At 42.1% G+C, this 25,761-nt stretch overlaps 2 protein-coding genes and 1 long non-coding RNA gene across 5 annotated transcripts; 2 read left to right on the forward strand and 1 right to left on the reverse strand.

Annotated features, from left to right (window-relative positions):
• LOC146640576 (uncharacterized) lies at positions 1-25,521 on the reverse strand. 3 transcript variants are annotated; one of them, XM_085399970.1, is made up of 5 exons: positions 25,381-25,521; positions 13,035-13,172; positions 7,079-7,184; positions 2,339-3,439; positions 1-2,013 (listed from the first exon to the last, which is right to left on the reverse strand). In XM_085399970.1, the coding sequence occupies exons 3-5, from the start codon at positions 7,094-7,096 to the stop codon at positions 1,321-1,323; spliced, it is 1,812 nt and encodes a 603-aa protein (XP_085256096.1). In that variant the 5' UTR covers positions 7,097-7,184; positions 13,035-13,172; positions 25,381-25,521; the 3' UTR covers positions 1-1,320. The 3 variants fall into 3 exon arrangements, with proteins under 3 accessions (XP_085256096.1, XP_085256095.1, XP_085256097.1); XM_085399969.1 differs by lacking the exon at positions 13,035-13,172; XM_085399971.1 differs by lacking the exons at positions 13,035-13,172; positions 25,381-25,521 and adding an exon at positions 25,254-25,294.
• On the forward strand, positions 8,952-10,078 carry LOC146640577 (uncharacterized). Its single transcript, XM_085400068.1, is given in 2 exon segments — positions 8,952-10,005; positions 10,008-10,078. Coding segments are annotated over 2 exon segments (1,125 nt in total).
• Positions 22,019-22,774, forward strand: LOC146640578 (uncharacterized). Its single transcript, XR_014910010.1, has 3 exons — positions 22,019-22,148; positions 22,443-22,505; positions 22,636-22,774. It is a non-coding gene; the product is annotated as an uncharacterized LOC146640578 (long non-coding RNA).
• Positions 25,522-25,761: the final 240 nt, after the last annotated feature.

The following is a 25,761-nucleotide window of genomic DNA, read 5'->3' on the forward strand; positions in this document are numbered from 1 at the left end:
AGTAAAATATTCATGATAATTATAATAACAATAATAAAAACAAAAGCTCTCAGATCCATCAAACCAAGCAGCAGAAAGAACAATAACTGAAGAGAAAACTTTAACCTTGTAGACTTCATTATGTTCCAGCTGCTCGACAGACGCTGTGACCTCGAACTTAAGCAGGTCGTAACGTATGTGCAGCTCAATAACAGCTCAATGCTCTCCGCAGGAGTAGTCCAGCAGTAGAAATCAGTCCAATAACAAGGTGTGTAACATCTAGCAGGGTGACAGAAAAACCCAGGGTAACTTCTAAGGACCTCAACGTCTCTCTCACATTGTGTTTTTTAAACATGCTTCCATTTGTCACTTCAGTCTTTACTCTGAAATACAGGAAGAGAAATCATGGCTGAAACAATTTCTCATGAAACCAGGGGTGTGGTCCAACAGTCAGTTTGGTGAGGAAGGTTCCTAACTGAGAGAAGTGACCCAGAAGTATCTGTGTAGCAGCCACAATGAATCCAGATCATGAGCTTTATTAACTGATCAAAGTCTCTTCTTTCATCTTCTGTATCATTTAGTTTGCATTGGTAATGCCCATTATTGTAATGCTTTTTTAAGACGAGCAAAACTTTATTTCACTTTGGGTTAGCTGGGATAAGTGATGGATGGAGGGAATTTTACTTCAGCCACAGAAATCCTAAACAGGAAGGAGGAGCAGAGTTACAGTGGATCACTATCCAGCAGGGAAACAAGGTTTATTTCAATTTCTTGGCCATGAGTGAGATTTACTGAGTGGGCAAATAGGGAGACGACACCATCAGATCCCGAGCCCTCCATGTGTTAATCAAGAGACGGCTGCTGTGCTACATCCATAAATAATGAATAAATTAGGAGCTAAAGCTGAAAGGACAGTTTATTTGTACCATCTTCACGTGAACACATTCAAGAACATCACAGATGAAGAAACATTAAAAACTTCCACACTACATAAAGCAAGAAAAATAGTTTTTCTTTCAGGTGGTTTCAGAAAAAACAGAAACATCAAACATCTCCAAGACTCTCTTTGAAAGAACTAAAAACCTTTGTTCTCATGGTCCAATCATGAGTGAACTCCCCGATGAAGCCTTGTGTGCTAAAACATGTCAGAGTTTTAAAGGTTAAACATGAGTTTCCAAAACGTTTTGCTGGAGAACAATGAACTATTTGACTGAGTTTCAATCATTTACAGACAAGCAAAACCAGGACAGAGAAAAAAGGACAAAACTGACTCAGTAAAACAACAGAAAAGAAGATCCCATGTAGATCTGTATTATGTAGAAGTTCAGCCCAGCAACCAGTTCAGTTCAACACAAGTTTAAATGATTCTATCTGAACTCTGTGGAGCCTGATCTCAAGCTTTTTGAGTCTGACACAGAAACCAGAGGATCTTTCTGTGTCTTCAGATTCACTGTGATCCAGTGATGGGAGTGATTTCAGCCCTGAGTGATCGCGCTGATGTTTGCACAGAGCAGACAATGAGGTGAATGTTTGGGCACATTGGTAACAGTGAAACAGTTTATTAGTAACGTGGGATCGTTTGTGTGCAGAGTATGAACTGAGATTCCTGAAGCTCTTGTCACACTGGTCACAGCTGTAGTTTCCTTCCATGTGTGCACGTTCATGAATGTTACGATTACCTGACCGTGAGAAGCTTCTCTCACAGTGTCTGCACTTGTGTGGTTTCTCTCCTGTGTGGACTCGTTTGTGTGATTTAAGCTCACCTTCAGTGGTGAAGGATGACCCACACTGATCACAGAGGTGCTTTTTAACCCCACTGTGAATCAGTTCATGTTGTTTTAACTCACTTGATGTGGTGAAGCTTCTCCCACATTCTTTGCAGTATTTCAGTTTGTCTCCAGTGTGTCTACGTTGATGTACTTTTAGGGTCTTTTGCTGACTGAAAGTTTTTCCACAGAGGTCACAATGAAAGTCTTTCCCACCACCACAGTGATGACAGGGTTGAGAACTGGATCCATCTGTGTCGCTCTGCTTCTAAATAAAGACACAAAGACAGTGTAAGTCAGTCCTTCAACATTCGTATCCTGAACGTCGCCTGAAATAAAGAGCATCTCTGCAGACGTCCAACTACATTTGACTGTTTCAGTTAACACACTCAGTTTACTGGGCTGCAATAACTACAATACTACCACCATAATACTACAGTAATACTAAAATCATAACTGAAAGGAAAATCTGAATAATCACTCAGAGCTGCTTTTCCATGCAGTAGAATTGCTAACATGCTAACACAGTTTAATGAGCAGAGTTGTTCCAAACAGTCAGGCTAAAATGACAAGATAACAATATAAATATATACCTCACAGTAGCTGCACTTGTAGAGTCTCTTTCTGGTGTGGATCTGTTGGTGTCGTCTCAGGTGATGTGGAGCTTTAAAAGTCTTCTCACACAGGTCACATCGATAAGGTCTCTCCTCAGTGTGGGTAAACATGTGTCGTTGTAAGTGTGCGTCTGTTGTAAAGTATTTGCCACACTGTTCACAGCAGTACACATCATGTCTGGTGTGAATGCGTAGGTGTGTATTTCGGTACCCTCTCTGGCTGAAGGTTTTTCCACAGATGTCACAGCTGTATGCCTTAATTCCAGAGTGGGTAACTAGATGACTCTGTAAGTGGCTACTTTGAGTAAAAGCTCTGCCACACTGATCACAGCTGTACGCTTTAACTCCACTGTGGATGAGTTGGTGTTCTTTTAGGGAACGCTTGAAGGAAAAAGACTTTCCACACAAGTCACAGCTGAACGGTCTCTCTCCAGTGTGGATGACCTGATGCTGTTTTAGTGAAGCCGTCACAGTAAAACCCTTCCCACAGTCGTCACAGCTGTATGGCTTAATTCCAGAGTGGGTAACTAGATGACTCTGTAAGCTGCTACTGCGAGTAAAAGCTCTGCCACACTGATCACAGCTGTACGCTTTAACTCCACTGTGGACGAGTTGGTGTTCTTTTAGGTGACCCTTCAAGGAAAAAGACTTTCCACACTCGTCACAGCTGAACGGTCTCTCTCCAGTGTGGATGACCTGATGCCGTTTTAGTTTAGCCCTCACAGTAAAACCCTTCCCACACTCGTCACAGCTGTATGCCTTAATTCCAGAGTGGGTAACTAGATGACTCTGTAAGTGGCTACTGTGAGTAAAAGCTCTGCCACACTGATCACAGCTGTACGCTTTAACTCCACTGTGGATGAGTTGGTGTGTTTTTAGGTAACCCTTCCTGGAAAAAGACTTTCCACACAAGTCACAGCTGAACGGTCTCTCTCCAGTGTGGATGACCTGATGCCGTTTTAGTGAAGCCTTCAGAGTAAACTCCATCCCACACTCGTCACAGGTGTGTTTTTTCTCTCCCTTTCTTCTGTGAGGTTTGTCGGCCTCCTGAGAGCCCTGACTTCTGGCTCCATGTTGGTCCTGCAGTGACAGAGATACAAACAGAGGCAGTGAGTGAAATGCAGTCGTGGAACAAACTCAACCTTCAAACTCCATTAACACTAGTTTTAAACCTGAAGGTGGAGCGTGGCACCAAACACCTTAAAGGTCTCTTATCCCCACCTGCTGGTAGTTCTAACACATTACATCTAACCTGCTGTTAAAGATAATTCATGACTGTTCAAACACTAAAATCTCACACACACACACACACACACACACACACACACACACACACACACACACACACACACACACACACACACACAATTTTATAATTTAGATTATTTTGTTGTTTCCTATTACATATTTCTATAATTTGTATAGATTTATACAGAATTATTCAGTGATAATAAATCCTATGTTTGTTTATTCTAAAGGAACCCCGTTAGCTTCCACAACAGATGTTGCTCGTCTTCCGTCAAATACTCACATAAAATATTACACAATAAAGTGGATTCAAGATATCCACATAATTTCACTCTTACATCCACAGTGAGGTTTCACAATTGTTCAAATATAAGCAATCAATAATAATAATAATAATATCAATAACATTGAGGCACATTACACAAATTTCAAAAACAAATCATGTCTTACAATATTTACAACAACTAAAAGCTCTGTAAATCGGCTTTTAAGTGTTCATTGAAGTTTTGAATAATTCTCTAATTTTTTAAGGCAACTTATTCCACTTAAAAGTTGCTCTAAATGTAACAGTTTTACAAAACGTTACTTTTAACTCGAGCATTTACTAAATTGCAGCTTGTTGAAAACTGTGTAATATGATGATGTATTTCATCTGGATACTGCAGCTGAGCAGAATAAATGTGGTGTGTTTAACAGAATTGCTTTCTTTAGAACTACAAGTAAGCCATAGAATATTTTAGCCTGTACAGGAAGCCAAGAAAGGTTATTATGCATTTGATCAATATTAGTATAGTATGAACATCTTCACACTAATCTGGACGCCTTATTCTGGACTAACTGAAGTCTGTTAAGATCTGTCTTATTAGCTGCTGACCAAATGATTGAACAATACTCCAGATGAGACATTACTAGTGCATTAATGACATCTTTCATAATGAAGAAGTGATACACAAAGAGCATTTCATAGCCATAGCTATGCCTTGTCGGCAGAGTTATGTGACATTAGTGATGTTTGTACTTTCAGCGTTAACTTGCTTTTAAAGCCTTTAAAATATACGCCGTTCAATAGTCGACCTTAATCTGACAGAGAATGTGATGATTTTGTGGATAATTAAAGTCAGTCATATATCCACAAACACAACAAGCTGAAAGTCAGTGATGCTGCTCGGTTTGCAGTCCTGAACATCACGGCACAAGCAGGATTCACTGCACTGTTAATGTTAGCTGTGTTATATTGCTGCCTCTGTTCGGTGGTGTCGAGCCAAACGCACTTTAACGTGTGTTTGAACGAGCTGACAGTTCACTCGTTAAGCTGAAAGAAAGATGCTTTAATCACAGCAGTCACACATGTGTCCACTGCACCATCTGGAACTCTTCTTGTTTACACTCGTAATAACACAAACACTAAATCCTGCTTCTCTGGTGCTGTTGTGTAGCAGTGTGTACACCTGAGACTGTCACCTGTCTGTCTGTCCTGCACTCTCTCTCTGTTTCTTTCTCTCTGATTGTGGAATAAAAGTATGAACATGTGTTTATAAGTTACACTTGTGTTTGAATCCTGCAGCTTATCACACATTTGATTTCCATGTGTGACGACTGCAAGTGTCCAGAGTGAGGACAGACTGAGGGAGCCACTGCTGCACATCATCTGTGAGGCTTTGCAGCCCTGATGATCCACCAGGACAAACTCAGCAGTGTGTGAGGAAGAGGAGGAGGAAGAGCCAGCAGCAGCTGACAGATGGAGAGAATAGACACACTGTTCCCTGTTTGTGAAGGACTGCTAGGAAAGTTTAACATAACTGTCTGTGCTGAATCAGTCTTATTAGGTAATGTTCAAATAATGTGATCATCCCAGTGTTTCCAGTGTGGGAGAAAGTACTCAGGGCCTTCAAGTTACACACTATGAAAGGCAGCAACAAGTTTAATGTTCAGAAACCTAAAGTCTGTATCAGCAGCAGGATGGAGCTAAAAATAAATGTTGGTTTCAGTTCTATGAAGCTTTGAGTATTTTGGATCAGTAGCTGCTGTGTTTGTTGCATCATATTGCTGTAACTGTTTATATGCTTTATATATTCTGAGCTAAGTTGATCTATAGTGTTACATCATATTCTATAAGGATGTTATGTGTTTGTAGACTTTCTGCCCAGTTTGACCCATTTAGCAGAAGTCAGCCTGTTTAAGGCTCTGATATCTATTCTGTGTGACTTACAGCAGTTATGACATGGTCTGATTTTCTCACCCAATAAAGGAATATTTCATATATCAGTCTACTCTTCATTCTATCAGACACAGTTATCACAGCTCGTACATTTGCTTTTTACACATATATGTAAGCATTCAGCCACATTTAGTACCAACATATTAAATGAACAATATTTGTCTCTTATATATGATACATCTGTATACACACTGTCACAGATACTTGTCTGTGAGTGAAGTGATTAATATGATAACTATAATATTGGCCATATTATATTTACATTACCACAGTGAGATGACTTTAGTCTCATGAACAACATCAGCTAATTGTTATTTACAGCTAATCTTAAACGACTGTTCAGCACAGAAATGAAGCCCAACAATCATGTTTCACAGTCCTGTGGTCTCAGCCTCAGATACTCATCAAATCACACAGAGCTCATGTAGAAACAAATGAACTAAATATGTTCTCCTTCATTTCTGTCAAACAAAGCTGTATGAAACGTTTCCAGCTGTTAGTATCATGGTTGCTAGGCAACCTGGGCAGCGCGACGGAGGCTAGACGTCCCATTTCACGAGCCTACGAGCCTCGCACTTCGGCCTTAGCGGTCTTTGAGTACGCGGCCCTTGAGGACTTTAAAGCTGCAGAACCTGAATCGGGATACAGCCATGATGATCTCCAGCCTCGTGCTCGCCAACATTCTCACCTGAGTTAAGAAGACGATCACTGAAATGGTCTCAGCAGGTCCTTTGATGACAGCAATGAAATGCAGCGGTAAGGCTTTTTGGGGATTAAGTTCGTTTTCATGGCAAAGAAGGACGATGCAGTTCATCTGATCACTCCTCATAACATTCTGGAGTGCAGGCAAAATGCTATTATAAAAACTTAAGCAGCAACTTCTCCAGGTTCCAATATTTATGCAATTCTCAAACCTTTTGGCCACGACTGTATAACCTCTTCTGAAGTTTAGTGGATATTATACATGGTTATGCTCAGGATGTGTCGGCCAGTTTCCACTGGAAACGCCTTTTGGTTAAACTGTCAGCGAGGAATTTGCATTTGCACTGTTACATTTTTATATAACTTTAATGCACATAAACAACAGCTGCTTGTTTCAGTGAAAATACATTGATGGGTTTTTAATAAAGTTGTGCAGCTGTAAAGTATTTTGTCTGGTGTCAATTCTATCGTCAGCTACATCGTTATGGCAAATGTTCAAATGTATATGGTGATAAATATCTTTGGTCATATGGTCCTGCTCTGTCTGTCACCTTCTGTGTTGAGCTCATTGTTTCCTCTGTAGTGGCTGAGCTGAGTCCAAGTAGCTGAAAATGTTCCTCTGCTGCTCCGTCAGACTCTCCTCCTCCTGCTGATCAGCTGGGACACAAAACAGATCTTTGTTAGGCTCCACACTGCACTGAAGAGTCAAAGTGTCTCATATGTTCATCTGACAAGTAAAAGAACACATTTTTGTTTCCCGAGGTGGGCAACTTGTTGGAAACAAACACAAAAGGTTTGAGCACTGATACCTGCCATTGCTGGCATTGAAAGATGCAACGCCAGCAATGTGGATTGTCAAGACTCAAACCAATCATCAAGCAAAGACAACAGGGATCATTTGTTTCTGTTTATTTAGCATTCACAGCATTTGTAGTTGCCTTCTGTGCAGGGGAAGTCCACGCACACTGTGTGGTACCGCCATCCGCAGAAGGTGCATTCAACCTCTGTAAGAGAAACGAGATTGTCTGAGACTGAAATGATATTCACTAAAGAAGTGGTGATTTGTAAAACTTCACATTTTGATCCGGGACGTACTCTGCATGAAAACAAGCGCTCACTCTTCCTACTCAACAAATCACAAGGGCGGAGCCTTATACCACGTGATACAGAAGCTGTGCCGTGTGATGCTAAAATTAGCAGGGAAAAAACAACGGAGAGCACGTCAGGGATGACGAGAAAGTGACAGGAGAAAATCCGTCCGGGTCAACCACCCAAACATCAATAACGGGAACCTTATACAGCGCTTCCCTATACACGTCAAACTCCCGCAGGCACAAAGACATCACGGAGGCTATCACTTATCACCTGACCAAAGATATGTGTAACGGTCTTTTGCATTTGATGTTTGTTGCATTTGATATTTGTTAAGCTGTATGTCTGGATTTTGTTCCTTTGCGCCCTCTGGTGGTGAACTGTGCAGGGTACAGCTTTGCTGTTTGGGTCTCCACCCAGCAACTTTTCTTTTGCTAGCGCACATGGTGTCTGCATGCTGCAACTCACAGTTAGCTCCACACATGGAGAAAATATTGTTTAAAGAGTGAAAATAATTGACGAAGAAGATGGAAGATAAGGCAATAAGGCCATAAAGCTCTATTTAGCACTTCCTGGATGTCAGCTCACGAGGTTTGTGTATTTTAAATGGTTTATTTTCTGTAATTAAGGATTTTTTTGATTGATTGACACTATGTACAAGAGCGCATTTTGATGTGATGTTTTTGTTTTATTGTTTTGTCCGTGAGCAGTTCTCACGGGTTGCCAAGACCAGAATAAACCCTGTTTTATAACTACATCGTGCGTACGTCAATCCTTGAGGGTGCTACAGTGAGAACTCCGCTCTGCACGGGTAGATGAAGGACGCAGCCCCGCAGGAAATTCAGGTGCCCCGAAAATAAGTGTTGCCTCAGTTAAAGGACTCAATATAATTAACCACAAGAAAGAGAAATAAAAAGGAAAAGGACTGTAAAATTAATTAAGATAAGTTTCCTTTTATAAATAAACAAAGGACTGAAATATTTCTTCTTTTTTCTTTCCTTCTCATTGTTTACATTTCTGCTGTTCAAGTGACTGATATTCATACAGTGTTAAGTTAATGTTGTGATGAGTAACCTGTGCATCGTGCATATGGTGGGCTTCAGCAGTTGCTGTAAGAAACAGTATTACTGGCTTGGAGAAGAGATGTAATGTGAGTTAAGTATACATGTTAAGTGATGTTTAAGGAGTAATAGTAATTACTGTGCTTTAAAGTTGTAACAGTAAATGAAGATTAATATTCATTTGCTCCTCAACTAACAAATCAAATTTAAGCTGCTGCACCTTTACATTAAGGCTAAGTAAGATACACAAAAAACCCAAACCCCTCCAACAATGGCAGAGTTTGAGGCTAATCCAGAAGTCAGCGAAAAGGGTGATGTGGAACAACTTTCTGCAGATGAGCAACTACAAGCAGTTGAAGGCACAGCTGATGATGTTTCTACTACCTCACAAAGAGCACGACAGAGCCAACGAGTCCGTACATTGACGGAAAAGGGCAAAGAACTGTACGGTGAGCACATAAAGAAGGCTGCACATCGTTTCAGTGTGCGCTATGAGAAGTGGAAGGTTGTCATTAAGAATGCCAAAGGAGCTATAGATGGTCAATGCTCAAAGGATCTGCTACAAGAACATGTTTCCAAGGTTTTGAGTGTTTCTAAGGATGTGAATGCAGCCTATGATGACTTGAGACGTATTGAATCTCCAGATAGTGACACAAGACGAAGGATGGATACGTGTGAAGCCATAACAAAGACAATTATCGAATCTGTAAGAAAGTGTCCAAGCCCAAGTAATGCGGAGGTTCAAAGAGATGAAGAACTTTGGAAGGACACTGAGTCTTCATCTAAATACGTAGCCTCAGATGTGAAAAGTCAAAGGGATGAAAAATGGAAGGAGACTGAGTCTATGCCTAAGTTAGAAGCCTCAGACAGGATGAGTGTTAAGTCACACCACACTAAGCTCTCTTCTCATTCGAGGGTTTCCTCTAGACACTCCAGCCGGCTCTCGGCTAAAAGACAAGATGCAGCTGCTGAAGTTGCAGCAAATGAGGCTGCTCTCCAAGTTCTGCTTGAACAAGAAATCCATATGAAGGAAATTGAAAGGCAAGAAGCAGAAATAGCACAAAGACAAAAGGCTCTAGAAGCTAAGCGCAGAGAAGTAGAGCGACTTGAGACTGTAAAAAAGCTGAATGCAGCAAAGGCTCGACAGCGAGTGTATGAACAAAGTGAATGTTCAGATGAAGAAATATACAACCTACTTCACCACAGATCTGATAAAAATGAAGTCAAGTCTGAAAACAATGACCAGCATATGAAACGGTGTTCCTCGCCACGAAATGTGACACCGCACCAAGAGGTGAACACAGAAGATCTGGTCAAAGCATTTGCAGTGTCTCTTAATGCAAGTCGTCTTCCGGTACCAGAGCCAACAATATTCAGTGGCGACCCTATCAGATATAATGATTGGAAAATTTCCTTTCAGACTCTGATTGACAGGAAAAATATACCAACTGAAGAGAAGACTTATTATCTGAGGAAATATGTAAGTGGACCTGCAAGGAAGGCAATAGAAGGCTACTTCCCGCTTGGCACAGAGTCTGCATACTATGCAGCATGGACAGTTCTCGTAGAGAGGTATGGAAATCCCTTCCTCGTAGCAAAGGCCTTCAGAGACAAACTTGACGCATGGCCTAAGATAAGCTCTAAAGGCAGTATGGAACTTCAAGCATTTGCTGACTTCCTTTGCTGCTGTAAGACAGCCATGTCGCAAATGAAGGGGCTTGAAGTGCTCAATGACTGCAATGAAAACCAAAAAATGCTCGCAAAACTTCCAGATTGGCTTACTTCAAGGTGGAACAGAAAGGTTACAGAAGTGCAAGAAGAGACTCACACCTTTCCAAGCTTCAGCCAATTCGTAGATTTCATCTCACGGGAAGCCAAAATTGCCTGTAATCCCATAACATCTCTCTTTGCTCTGAAGCCAAGTGAAACTGAAGGGGCAAAAACAACAAGGAACAGAGGCAATGGAGCAAAGGTGCTAGCAACTAACTCAAATGATAGGACTGTTAGTGCTAGTTGTGTGTACTGTGAAAGGTCGAGTCACAGCCTACTTAAGTGTAGAAGGTTCATAAATGAGAGCATTGTTGAGAGACTAAAGTTTGTTCAAGACAAGAAGTTATGTTTTGGCTGTCTGAACTCTGGTCATCGCTCCAAGGATTGCGAAGGGAGAGAAACCTGTGACACATGTAATAAAAGACATCCAACATGTCTTCATGACAATCGCACGAAGGAAGACAGAACAAGGAGAAATCCACACAAGAACAGTGACAGGACAAGACAAACGAACGCAGATGTCTCACAAGACAACAGTGTCACACCAACAACAAGTGAAGCGACTTCTAACAGAGTCACACAGAATGTTGACGACACTCACACATCTTCCATTATTCCAGTATGGGTGTCAACCAAAGGTGAGCCAGCGCATGAAATTCTTGTGTACGTGCTCCTTGATACACAGAGCGATACGACCTTTATTCTTGAAGAAACGGCACAAGCTCTGCATATCAAAGGTGAATCGACTCAGCTAAAGCTCACTACTATGTCTTCAAGAAACACAGTTGTGTCCTGTCGCAAGTTCTCAGGTCTACAAGTCAGAGGGTTCTACTCAAATAAGACCATTTCCCTACCAGTGACGTATGCCAGAGACTTTATTCCCGCAAACCGAGATCACATTCCATCGCCTGCAACAGCTAAGGCATGGTCTCATCTTGACTGCATTGCAAGTGAGATCGCTCCACTACAAAGCTGTGATGTTGGTCTGCTGATTGGGTACAACTGCCCCCAAGCACTTGTTCCTTGTGAGGTTGTGTCTGGAAAGGAAAATCAGCCGTTTGTGCAAAGAACTGATCTGGGATGGAGTATTGTGGGTTATGGCAATCCATGTCTCGATTATGGAGACGCCTTCGGAATAAGTCACCAAGTCATTGTGAAGGAAGTGGTGCCTGACATTAATCCCTCTTTAAATCTCACCAACAAGGTTCACTATGTCTACAGAACTCAAATAAAGGAAATGATCTCTCCCACAGAGGTCCTAAAGATGTTGAAGTCTGACTTTGTTGAGAAAGCACCAGAAGACACAAAGGTCTCTCAAGAAGATCTCAAATTTTTAACAAAGATGAAGGCCGGCATTAGGCACAAGGAGGATGGTCATTTTGAAATGCCACTCCCATTTAAGAGTGAAAGGCCGAACCTGCCAAACAACAAGGTATGTGCTATTCATCACCTCAAATGTTTAGAAAAAAGGCTCAAGAGTAACAAGCAGTACTACATGGACTATAAGAAATTCATGAATGACATCTTAGCCCATGGAGATGCTGAAAAGGTCACAGAGCAAGACATTGACAAGACACCAGTATGGTACATCCCACATCATGGTGTGTATCATCCACAAAAACCCGGAAAGATTCGTGTCGTCTTTGATGCCTCTGCCAAGTTCCAAGGCGCTTCCTTAAATGACCATCTCCTCACTGGTCCAGAGCTAACAAACACCTTGCTCGGAGTCTTGTGTCGCTTCCGAAGAGGCCCAGTGGCTTTCATGTGTGACATCGAACGCATGTTCCACCAATTCCATGTGCATGCTTGTGACCAAGATTACCTACGGTTCTTGTGGTGGGAGAACGGTGACCTTGAAACTCCATTCACTGTCTACAGGATGAAGGTACACCTATTTGGAGCAGCATCTTCTCCAGGTTGTGCCAACTATGGCCTCAAGCATCTTGCAGCTGAAGGGGAAGGAAGTTTTAATGAAGAAACCATCAAGTTCATCAAAACCAACTTCTATGTTGATGACGGACTAGCAAGTGTTGACACTGAAGATCAGGCAATACAGCTGGTTAATGAAGCACGCAAACTCTGCAGCATGGGCAAACTTCGGTTGCACAAGTTCATCTCAAACAGCACCAAAGTTCTAGCTTCGCTTCCGAAAGAAGAATGCGCTGCAGCTCCCAAAGAGCTAGATATGGCACTCGGTGAAGTACACATGGAAAGAGCACTTGGCGTACAATGGTGTGTGGCATCAGATCAATTTCAGTTCAGAGTAGTTGTTAAGGACAAACCACTCACCAGAAGAGGAGTATTGGCCACAGTCGCCTCTGTGTTCAATCCACTTGGGTTTGTGTCACCTTTCATTCTGCTGGGAAAGCAGATTTTGCAACAAATGTGTCGAGATAAACTCAGCCAGGATGATAACTTACCTGACAGACTTCGACCTCAGTGGGAGTATTGGTTGCGTGACCTGGGAAACCTTGCAGACGTAAAGGTTCACAGATGCTACATTCCTTCGACCTTCAAGGCACAGCACTACGAACTTCATCATTTTTCTGATGCAAGTGCATCTGGATATGGAATGTGCACTTACCTCAGAGCAGTAAGCACAACTGGTGAAGTCCACTGCTCATTGGTGATGGGAAGATCAAGAGTTCCACCAACCAAAGTCACAACTATACCTCGGCTTGAGTTGTCGGCGGCCGTTGTTGCTGTGCGCACTGGTGACATGCTGAAAAAGGAATTGGAAATGGAAATTTCAGAAGAAAGGTATTGGACTGACTCGAAGGTGGTACTCGGATATGTCAGCAATAAAGCCAGAAGATTTCATGTGTTTGTTTCAAACCGAGTGGAACGCATCAAACAAAGCACAGATTCAACCCAATGGAGGTATGTAACTTCCGAAGATAATCCGGCAGACCACGCCTCAAGAGGTCTCACAGCAGAACAACTTGTAGCATCAAACTGGTTCAAAGGCCCAGACCTCCTTTGGCAGAAGATCATACCCAGTGGGGAAATTAAGGTGGGAGAGTTATCAACCAGTGACCCGGAGGTTAAGAAGGTTCAAGTCCACAAGATACAAGGGGAGGAACAAAGGTCACTGTTAGATCGCTTACACAAGTTTTCCGACTGGTCGAGGATGATTAAGGCAGTTGCTAGACTCAAGCGCTATGTGAAAGAAGCAAAGGATCACAAGAGTAGATCACACGACATCAGTAGTGTAACAAGAGAGAAAGGAAGCAGAGTTAACAATCATAAAGATGGTTCAAGAAACAGCCTTTGCTCAAACTTCGAGCTAACAGATTCTGGATTCTTGGATGCAGCAAGATCGTGTCATCTTACATCTATAAATGTGTAAAATGCAGAAGGTTCAGAAGGCGCACAGAGCAGCAGAAGATGGCAGACCTCCCAGAGGATCGGATGGAGACCACACCGCCATTCACCTACTGTGGGATGGACTGCTTTGGTCCTTTTTATGTCAAAGAAGGCCGCAAGGAGCTAAAGCGTTATGGCTTGCTAATCACTTGCATGTGCTCCAGAGCAGTGCATCTTGAAATGCTTGACGATCTCTCTACAGATTCCCTCATCAACTCATTACGTGCATTCATGGCCATCAGAGGTACAGTTCGTCAGATAAGATGTGATCAAGGCACGAATTTTGTCGGCACTAGAAATGAGTTTATTGGAGCATTTAAGGAAATGGATCAAGCCAAGCTAGGGAAACTGGACTGTGAGTTTCTCATGTACACCCCAGCATCTAGTCATATGGGTTGTGTCTGGGAAAGACAAATTCGCACCATAAGAAGTGTTCTCATGTCCATTCTGGAACAATCAGCCAAACAACTCGACAGCTCCTCTCTGAGGACATTCCTGTATGAAGTCATGGCAGTGATTAATAGCAGACCATTGACTACTGACCAACTATGTGATCCATCAAACCCAGAACCTTTAACACCGAATCACATACTAACCATGAAGTCCACAATCATCTCTCCACCTCCAGGAAGGTTTGTGAAAGAAGATCTTTATCTCCGTAAGAGGTGGCGTCGTGTTCAACTACTTGCCAACACTTTCTGGACAAGGTGGAAAAAGGAGTATTTGTTAAATCTTCAAGGAAGACAGAAGTGGACCAAAGAGCACAGAAATGCTAAGATCAATGATGTTGTCCTCCTGAAGGATGAGATAACTCCACGCAACCAGTGGAAGTTGGCAAGGATCATTGAAGTGTATCCTGGAAAGGATGGAAAAGTGAGGAAGGTGAAATTGCTGCTGAGTGATCCAACCCTGGATAGAGCAGGAAAACGTAACTCCAAACCTGTGCACCTGGAAAGACCCATTCAGAAGACAGTCATTCTGATGGAAGCGGAAGACGATTCTCCACCGCACTCTGCTTAAAGGATAATTCACGATAGTTAATTCAAAAGCCGTTCATTAGTTCATAGGCAATACTTTATTCTTTTTAATCACAAGTGATTGGTGGGAGTGTAACGGTCTTTTGCATTTGATGTTTGTTGCATTTGATATTTGTTAAGCTGTATGTCTGGATTTTGTTCCTTTGCACCCTCTGGTGGTGAACTGTGTAGGGTACAGTTTTGCTGTTTGGGTCTCCACCCAGCCACTTTTCTTTTGCTAGCACACATGGTGTCTGCATGCTGCAACTCACAGTTAGCTCCACACATCGAGAAAATATTGTTTAAAGAGTGAAAATAATTGACGAAGAAGATGGAAGATAAGGCAATAAGGCCATAAAGCTCTATTTAGCACCTCCTGGATGTCAGCTCACGAGGTTTGTGTATTTTAAATGGTTTATTTTCTGTAATTAAGGATTTTTTTGATTGATTGACACTACGTACAAGAGCGCATTTTGATGTGATGTTTTTGTTTTATTGTTTTGTCCGTGAGCAGTTCTCACGGGTTGCCAAGACCAGAATAAACCCTGTTTTATAACTACATCGTGCGTACGTCAATCCTTGAGGATTGACAATATGGCTCCCATCAACACTGTGCAAAACGAGGGATTTAGGAAAACGATCAACACCCTAGACAAACGCTACACAGTGCCGTCCCGCAACTATTTTTCTATTGTTGCACTACCTGCTCTGTACACGCAGCGTCGAGCAACGGTGGAGACGGAATTTCAAGCAAGACAACATTTTGCTGCAACAACAAAACGTGAGACATTTGTTGTTTTTATGTTTATTTGTTGTTATGAGAGAATCATGATCTCAATTCTAAGCCAAAAAATCGTGATTCTCATTTTATGCAAAATCGTGCAGCCCTAACATTAACACAAAACTATTGTTTCACCAGAGAAACACACATGAAGAGAGAGACAATAACAGCTACCAAACAGTCGTCATAATTCGTCACACAATGAGAAAAGGACAAATCAACAAGTAACAATGACTAATTAATATTAAAATCTGTAACATAATGTATTGTTTGGAGTTTAGTCTGATTGGTTCAGGATGAGCTGCCATTATCCAATCACACGTCTGCTTACCTGCATCTTTTCTCTTTTTTCTAACCTGAGCACCTGATGGCTTTGAACTTTTGTTGTCCATCTTCCATTGGTTTGAATTTTGCGCTCCAGTACAAACACAAATCCCCCAACCCGAGGATCAGCACAATTAACCTAACAGCAGGAACGTACAGAGGGGGGGGGGGGGGGGGGGGGGCTACAGGGGCTTGAGCACCCGCCCCTTTCCTGATGGTGCCCAAGGTGCCCTTTTGTTGAGGCAACTTTTTTTTTTTAAATTATTATTATTATTTTTTAATGTGTGTGTGTGTGTGTGTGTGTGTGCGCGTGCGTAGTCCTGTCTGTGCCCCTAAAACAATAATATTTAACTATTAATCACAGTTTTGCTAAATAAAAGGATCTGGCTTGCATCAGTCACATGATCACATTTAACCAATGATCGCCCTTGACGGCAGAACGCGCTGGTTACGAGCCGGGAACGAGCTCACAAAGAGCACGCGCATTTGTTGCGGTCCGGAGCTGTAGGAGAAACACAAGTTAACTCAGAGACACAGACTGATGCGACAAAACCAGTAAGTAGGTGTACAGCGCACACTGTAGTGTGTAGCACCCAGGAGTATTAGCTTATTACGTACACGTTGGTAAGCTGTCTTGTTGCTACTGACGAACTGAAACAAACGAGCGTGCTGTGTGTGCAACAGCGCGACAAACATTACCTGTGCTTTTATTAACTGCACAGGTAGTGCTGGTCACAGCTGCTGGCTACCTGTGTAAGGCTGTCATGGGTCTGTAGCTCTGTCACCGTTTTAGGGAACATATTTAGTTTTAAAGTAAGTTTCCGGGCTTTTCCTGCCTTTCTGGGGGGATTATATTTCACTAAAAAACGATCTAATATGCATGTCCACATAATAATGCATTATTATAATTATAATATATTAAAAACACACGCTGTATTTTAAAGAACATACATTAAGAAGCAGATTATATTAGATTTATATTTTAAATAAGACAAAAGTTGGATGTTACAGCAGTAAAATGATTGTATCTCTACAGTTTAAACATGTAATAAGCTTTGCCTCTGCACAGAGTGGATAGTGAAACAAATGGAATCATCATAAATACATTATTTCATATTTATTACTTCCCCCTCCTCTTTGCTTTATTATTGTAGCTCTAGTAATAAATAATAATGTCAGGATTCTGGATCAGCACCATGATGCCCATAGTATATACAGTATTCTGAAGAAGGTCTAAAATGTCACTGTGTGTGCGTGCATGTGTGTGTTTTATTTAGATGGATTTTTAAAAAAAATATTACTCATGATATAACATTGTGCAGACATGGCTGGTAAGGACATGAGGAGGAAACAGCAGGAGCTGTGTGAGGCTACTAAAGGCAGGGCTATAACATTTTTCTGTCATCATTTTATTATAGATTAAGTGTAAGAGTTGTTAGGTGTGGATAATTAGATTATAGTTTATTGCAATAGCAAGTTGTGCCTTGTTCTCACATAGACAGCAAGTGCAGAGTGATATATGAAATGATGGGATGGAAGAAGAGAAGCAAAGAGTGATTCACAGGCAGAGCCTAAATTATTTCTCACAGTTTTTTGTTGCCTTATGGTTCCAAGCGCTGTCACCAATCTTTGCATTTTGTTATTATCTCATGACACTTGTTTAATCAGCTACCATCTCTCCTGTGGACTTTTTAATGTCTACAGTCTCAGACCAACACAGCCCTGCCCTCATAGCTGGACTGGCCATCGGGCATACCGGGCACTTGCCCGGTGGGCCGCTGGCGATTTTTTATTTTTATGGGCCGACCGTTTTTTTTGTTTTGTTTTTGTTTTTTTTTGGGAAGGGTATAAACAATGAAAGGTGTTGGATTGGCCAATTGGTCATGATCGACTCTGGGCTGGACCAATTACAGCCGAGGAGGTCGGATGCACCCTCCCCCATGTTTAGCAATCTTATAGACGAACTAAAGAAAATGGAGAACAAAAAAAGGAAAGGAGGTGCCGAAAAAATTAGGGCCAAAAAGAAACAAGCCCTTCAGGCAGACGCTGCCAAATGTGTGAAAATTACTGAATTGTTTGGTGGTAGCTATGGCATAGCTTCCATAGATTTAGCAAGATCAGCAAGTGGTGGAGGCCAGCAGGTGGATGAAGGAAAGGGGAGGCAGGAGGAGGAGAGACCCGAGGCGGCCGCCGGTCATAGTGGCAGAGGAACTGAACTTCAGGTAAGAAGTTATGACCTGCTGTCTATCTGTGTCAGATATAAACTAATTTTAGTTGTAGTTTGTTTTCGTTGTGGTGACTTTATACAGTCGCTTAGAATAACTCGTACAGCGTAACTAGCATGACGGAGTTTATATACTGCTGGGCGGGTGCTATGAAGTTACTGATAGTAAATTTTATTTTATGCTTAAGGTTAGTTTCTCAAACTTCTCAAAGTCTTAACAAATTGTGCCAATCCATGTTGCACCAGCTGATTTATCATCAAAAGTGGAGAAGTCTGTGACAGAGGAGACAGAAGAGCAGCAGAGAGAGATGGAAGAGCAAGAGAGAGAGATGGAAGAGCAAGAGAGAGAGATGGAAGAGCAAGAGAGAGAGATGGAAGGGCAAGAGAGAGAGATGGAAGGGCAAGAGAGAGAGATGGAAGGGCAAGAGAGAGAGATGGAGCAAGAGAGAGAGATGGAAGAGCAAGAGAGAGAGATGGAAGAGCAAGAGAGAGAGAGATGGAAGAGCAAGAGAGAGAGAGATGGAAGAGCAAGAGAGAGAGAGATGGAAGAGCAAGAGAGAGAGAGAGATGGAAGAGCAGGAGAGAGAGATGGAAGAGCAAGAGAGAGAGATGGAAGAGTAGGAGAGAGAGATGGAAGAGCAAGAGAGAGAGATGGAAGAGCAGGAGAGAGAGAAGAGCAAGAGAGAGAGATGGAAGAGCAGGAGAGAGAGATGGAAGAGCAGGAGAGAGAGATGGAAGAGCAAGAGAGAGATGGAAGAGCAGGAGAGAGAGATGGAAGAGCAAGAGAGAGAGATGGAAGAGCAGGAGAGAGAGATGGAAGAGCAGGAGAGAGAGATGGAAGAGCAAGAGAGAGAGATGGAAGAGCAAGAGAGAGAGATGGAAGAGCAGGAGAGAGAGATGGAAGAGCAAGAGAGAGAGATGGAAGAGCAAGAGAGAGAGATGGAAGAGCAGGAGAGAGAGAAGAGCAAGAGAGAGAGATGGAAGAGCAAGAGAGAGAGATGGAAGAGCAAGAGAGAGAGATGGAAGAGCAAGAGAGAGAGATGGAGCAAGAGAGAGAGATGGAGCAAGAGAGAGATGGAAGAGCAAGAGAGAGAGATGGAAGAGCAAGAGAGAGAGATGGAGCAAGAGAGAGAGATGGAGCAAGAGAGAGATGGAAGAGCAGGAGAGAGAGATGGAAGAGCAAGAGAGAGAGATGGAAGAGCAAGAGAGAGAGATGGAAGAGCAGGAGAGAGAGATGGAAGAGCAAGAGAGAGATGGAAGAGCAAGAGAGAGAGATGGAAGAGCAGGAGAGAGAGATGGAAGAGCAGGAGAGTGAGAGCCAGGGCATCGATGACTTTGCTCGCCCTGAACCTGCCATATTACAGGCCTTCTTAGATTACCACCCACAGCAGAACAGTAGCAGTGCAGTTGTGATGAGGGTGTTCAGCTGTAAAGATGGCACCAACAGGAAGTGGCTTACTTATTGCAAAGAACGCCATTTATTGTTCTGCTTTGTGTGTCTGGCATTTGCAAGGCGGACTGACACCAGCACATTTATAACAGGCATGAGTGACTGGCGACATACATCTGCGCACAGAGGAGCATGAAAAGAGCACTACACACCAGACCTGTGCTGAAGCTTTTTTCTTAAGGTGCTCAAAAGGCAACATCAGGAGCTTGTTTGCTGGCAGTCAGTTGTCAGCTCACAGAGCACAAGTGAAAAAGAGACGGCAAGTTTTAGAGCGTATAGTGGATGTGATCAAAGTACTTGGGAAGAGGGGACTCAGCTATAGGCATGTGGAGAATGAGGCTGCATACACTTTAGGTGATAACACCATCGATCATGGTAACTTTCTGGAACTGATTGTGTTATTAGGCAAGTATGATATGTGCCTTGGAGAACATTTGAATGACTGCATTGAAAAAAGCAAGAAGTTGCATCAGACCAGTGGATCAAGAGGTAGAGGATCTCTCATCACCCTACTCTCCAAAACAACTGTCAACTCAGTGATTGATGCACTTGGCCATCTCCTTCAAGAGAGCATCGCCAGTGATGTCCAGAAAGCTGGGATGTTTTCTGTTCAGCTAGACACAACCCAAGACATCACAGGTTATGATCAGTGTTCAGTAATCATCAGGTATGTTACGGAGTCTGTGCAGGAGAGGCTTGTCTCCATAGTGAGGTGCGAAGCATCCACGGGGCAGTACTTTGTAAACTTGCTTTCCGGAGTTTTAGAGCATCTGAATCTAGACAAGGCCATGTGCATTGGGAATGCAACAGATGGTGCTTCAAATATGCAGGGCCAGTACAAAGGCTTTTCAGCACTTATGACTGCCCAGTCTCCAACTCATGTGCATGTGTGGTGCTATGCACACATACTTAATCTTGTGATTGCTGACACAACACAAAGTGTCATTGAAAGTGGATCACTCTTTAATTTACTTAATGACATAGCTGTGTTCATCAAGGAGTCCTATCACAGGGTTAATCTGTGGGAGAAACAAACCGAAAACACAAGACACAGACGCCTCAGTCCAATAGGTGAGACACGGTGGTGGGCCAAGCACGATGCCCTCCAGAAAATCTTTGGACATTTTGGAAAACCAGATGATGGCCTCTTCGTTGATGTAGTGCTGACGATGGAAGCCATTGAAAAGAGGGAAAAAGAAAAGCCAGCTGTTTGTGTCAAAGCACGAGGCTTTAAAGAGTGTCTCTTGAAGCATGAAACTGTGTTAACAGCACAGATATTTCTTAGAGTGTTTGAGCAACAACTCCTCTGTCAAAGTACCTCCAGTCAAAGGGGATGGACATTCTCTCTGCCCATCATATGGTGACTGCCACACAAGATGGCCTCAAAAGTATTGCCAGGGACTTTCCAACTGTGAAGACAGCTGCAGACACATTTGTGAAACAGACAAATCAAAAACTAGAGGAGAGGGTGAACAACACAGACATGGAAGTGGAGGCTGAACTACCTAAAAAGAGAGCCAAAAAGAGAAAAGGCATGGCCGGAGAGATGCCTGAAGATGAGTTGCAAATCAATGCTGAGAAATCATATGAGGTGAAAGTGCACAACATCATCCTGGACACAGTTATTGAAGCAATCCACAGACGATTTGTCATACATGGCCCTCTTCTTGCCGATTTGGCATGGTTGGACCCCAGGAAGTTTAGCCAGGTCAGAACAGTTTCTCTTCCAAGTAATGCATTTCAGAACCTCAGCGCCTGTCTACTTAAATTTGACAGCAGGGCTACAGTTAATAACCTTCAGTCAGAACTGAAACGTTTTGCTGAACAGTGGGAAAGGCTTAAGACATCACATGTAGATGAGTACACGACCAGAACAGCAAAGGACAGATCTGAAGAATGGGACGAAGAAAGTGAAATTGTGACCGAAAGCTGTGGTTCTTGCAAAAATTGCCCACTGTGCTGCTATCAAATACTCAGGCGGTTCAACATGCTGTCTGATGCCTATCGTCTCCTTGGGCTGGCATACAAGTACCTGCTGACCCTCTCCCTCACTCAGGTTGCCTGTGAAAGAACGTTCTCTACACTCAAGTTCATTAAAAGCAGACTCCGAAGCAGCCTGTCTGCAAACAAGCTGGAGATGTTTATGCTGATGGCCACTGAAAAGGACATTCTCATGTCATTGGACTCTGGCATGGTCATTGACAGGGTAGCTGAGAAGAGTGACCTGCTGAGAAAGCTCCTTTTGTAACCTGGTGAGGTGAAATAAAAATGAGCAAAACATTCCTAATTATCTATTGTTAACATTAGATTCAGCTTTATTGTTATTGCCTAAATGAATACATTTAGCATCTGCCTTCACTTCAAACAAGTCAAGTGATTGGTAAATGCTTAGAATTTGTCCATCTTAATAGATAGAATAAATATGAGATTGGAGTATTAGGCATTTATAAACATATATTCTTACAGTCTTAATCTGTCATTGTTTCATTTCAGATGCTGTCAGTCATTTTAGGAGGACTGAAGTGTGTTCATTTTAAGTAAGTACTATATGGAATATGATTCAACCATTTTTCTAGAGTAAGCATACCAGTGCTGTCATTGTCTGAAAAAATCTATTAAGTACAATTCTTTCTCAACCTTCACTGTCTGTCCTTTCACTTCATAAAGGTATCCATGTCTTAAGATATGTTCAGTGTTGCTGCTGTGGAAGTGTTGTAGGTGACCTTTTATTGATGAGTGAATAGTCTTTGGTGATACAATTCAATCATAATCTGTCCTTTATAGATTTTAATATTCATCTAATCTTTATTCCTTTCTGTCCTGTTTGTCAGGGTCTGATCATACATTGTTTGTTTAAGAGGTTCGAGACCATTCAACTTTTTAAGTTCATCAACGTAAGTACTAGTGTATATGATTTCTCTAATTCCTTTCTGGAATAAAGATGCCAGTACTGTGATCATCTGAGCAAGTCCATCAATTGCCATTCACAGTTCTTTGTCCTTTCACTTGTGTCCTGTTTTTCAGGGTCCCATATAATTTCTTCAGAAGTAAGTACTGTATATGATGCCAGTATTTTCCCATATTTTCTAGATACTGTATTAGTACTGTGTGTAAAATGCCATCAAAAACTCAATTAAGTGTTATTCTTATTCTTCTTTCTCACCTTTCTTTCTCTGTCTCCTTTCATATTTAAAGGTTGCTGTGTTAGCAAAATATATTGTGCTACCATGCTGTTTTCTATTGTTTTGGTAAATAAATACTTTATGAAAATATCCCTAAATCGGTCATTTATTAATTTTAATATTAATTAATGATCATGTCTCACCTCTAGTGTTCTTGGTCTTAATTTCAGGTTTCTACCATGTGTTGTAGATAGTTCAGGAGGTTAACACTACCAAGCAGTCTTTTTGTTTCCGCTATGTACTGTTTAAAATCCCGAATAGGGAGAATGGTGTAGGTTTAACTTTATTAGATTGATACATATATACCAACAAGGCAGTGTACATCAAAGCAGTTGTTTTCATGCAAAGGCTTTATGGTTTTTCCTATAGCGATTGACAGACCACGTGACTTTGTGCATTGCATGCCGGGAACTCCTGGCAAAACAATCCAAGTACCGCATCAAATACAAGCATTTGCAATTGCAGCACCACAAAACGTTCATTCTCCGGTTCCAATACCTTCTTGTTTTTTCTTTGCCGCACAAAAAAGGTATGTACAAAACGACGGAGAACAATGCCGGTCCGTACAAAGACAGACTCGACGAAAAGACAAAGAAAAGATACGAGGAAAAATCAAAGGAGTGAAAGGGTCAGACCCTTACGAGCACACAGAGGGACAAAAGACGTTAGCGTGCTGCCCAACTTTCACCACGCTCAGATTTATAATTATACGGTTCTTGGAGTGAGTGCATACACTCATGAAGTTTAGTAACTTCAGCTCACTGCAACAAGCCCAGGTACAGTTTACCGACGGATGGGTGCAGGACCTTGAAATGCACCGAAAGACCATCGTACGAACAAAGGTACGTTTACCTTTGTTCGTCTCACAAATCGTCTTCATAAATACACATTCGTTAACCGTGTATTAATATAACCTTTGAGCTCAACGGTAATTAATTAGTAGTGGAAAAATACTTGTAATATTTGAGCCATTTCTGCTGTCCAACTACTTCTTAAAAAATACATTTTTAATGTTAATTAGATTTTTTTTACGGCATAAATAAAGGTTATATAAAAGTCACTGCCACAGACTGATTGCGGCTTCTACCTTGTTACACTAATGTTGTTTGTAGCTCAGTATGACTTTATGTCATCCATGAGGGATGCATTTGACATATGTTTCACATATTATAGCCCAACAAGTTATTTATAGCAATTTAAATACGAGCAATCAGTTTCTTTGCAAATACCGGAAATCAGTTTTTGGCAGACAATCACTTTTTGGCACAACACCGGCTATTGCAGTTAATAATACAGCAGCTTCTTGCCATTTTTTGTGTTTCTTTTTATCGCTGTGTAACTGAGTTCAATTGAAAGCCTGCATGCGCTAGTACCTCTTGCCAAAAGTTCCCAGAATCCTTTGCGGTTTTATCCATGAATGACGTCACATTTTTGGTGGGCCGGTCTCCAGTCAAAATGCCCGGGCCGATTTTTTGTCCCAGTCCAGCCCTGCCTGCCCTCCAGCACTATCCACAGCAACCCCTCAACAGCAACATTGTACCCATCAGGTAAAGCATCGGCTACGTTTGCTTTGCCTTGTTGCCCATATTAGATTCTTGATGAAAGTGTGTTGTTGTTATTCAGCCTGGTTCAATGTGCCCCTTTTTAACTTTGAGCACCCGCCCCTTTAAACCTCTCTGCACAGCCCTGCCTAACAGACCTACACCTTAGTTCACAGATTCACTTTGTCTAAGGTTGATTTCTGGGATTTCACACAACCCAGGATTCAGATCGTGAATCCATGATGGGCTTGGATTTACATCATTATAAATGAAATGTGCTCTACTTGGAAGCAGCCGGCCCCGCCCCTTTTGACGGGTTGTGTGAGACTTTAAATCATCAAACTGTAAATTATAAATTTAAATTGTTATTGATCCTTTACCCCGAGTCCTAAAGTGTAGATTTATTTTCTTACTCTTCTTATATTTATTGTTTGTTTACTTGCACCGCTGTAACTGCAGCCTCGTCGTCTCGTCTCTCTATATGCTGGACTGTCTGTAGCGGAGATGACAATAAAGTTTACTTTGACTTCAGCAGCGCGCAGGCGCACCGAGGGCTCTCGCGCTCACTTTATAGAATTTAGAAAAAACATGGGTGCAGATTATAAGTCTGTATCATAATATCTGTTTGTTGTTTTTATTTTGTTTTGCGAGTTGGTTATTAGATGCCGCTCCAGCCAGCCAGAGACTCCCCGCCGCCCCGCCCTCTCCTCCCTGTGCCGCCAGCAGCAGGCGCACCTCGCAAACGGAGGGCGCCCTTACTCCCAGCAAATGGCTGATAGAAAACCGATCGGTGCCTACGAATTTCCCAATATGCGCTGGCATGACGTCGGGGAAGCATTGGTACGACCGATTATTTTATTTTTTTTCTTGCCCGTGATGCCCCCCCACCACGATGCATTCTATTGGTTTGCACACTTACACACACTCAGCTGTGGTTTCCTGTTTTGCTGGACTCTGGAGAGCCCCGCCTTTAACGCTCTTCTCTCACAGAGAGCAACAGAAAACTTGGAAAAACTCCAGATTGACTGAACTCAGTTCAAAGTTACCTTGACACCTTTAGATGTGAGACGTAGTGATGGTCCGCTTGAAGCTGACGCTCCGGTGCGTGTGTCAGAAAGATCAACGCGCTGCTTCAGAAGCACCGTGTCGAGGCTTGATTCGTTTGGCCAGAGTCACGTGATCAGTGACGTCTGAAGCTTCGTTTAGAAGGTACCTTTTTTTAAATCGAACTTTATTGAAACACAATGAGTATACAACATACAAACAGATGAAGTTTACAAAAGAACAGAACATGAACATACAGAACCAGGAGTAAAAAAATGATGATATGAGTAGGCGAAAAAAATCAACATATAAATATTGTTCTGAGAGGCTTTTTGTTGGTTGAGTCTGAAATTGATTGTATGTACAATTCATATCGTTATAAA

The sequence above is a fragment of the Rhamphochromis longiceps genome, unplaced genomic scaffold, assembly GCF_057381845.1.
Source record: "Rhamphochromis longiceps isolate RC_006_pf unplaced genomic scaffold, R_longiceps_female_GT1.1 unmapped_scaffold_4, whole genome shotgun sequence".
In the NCBI taxonomy this organism is placed as follows: domain Eukaryota; kingdom Metazoa; phylum Chordata; class Actinopteri; order Cichliformes; family Cichlidae; genus Rhamphochromis; species Rhamphochromis longiceps.

Coding starts and splice junctions, on each gene's coding strand:
- LOC146640576 (XM_085399969.1), bottom strand. Junction 2,014..2,338: donor ACAAGTGCAGCTACTGTGAG/GTATATATTTAT, acceptor GTCTTTATTTAG/AAGCAGAGCGACACAGATGG.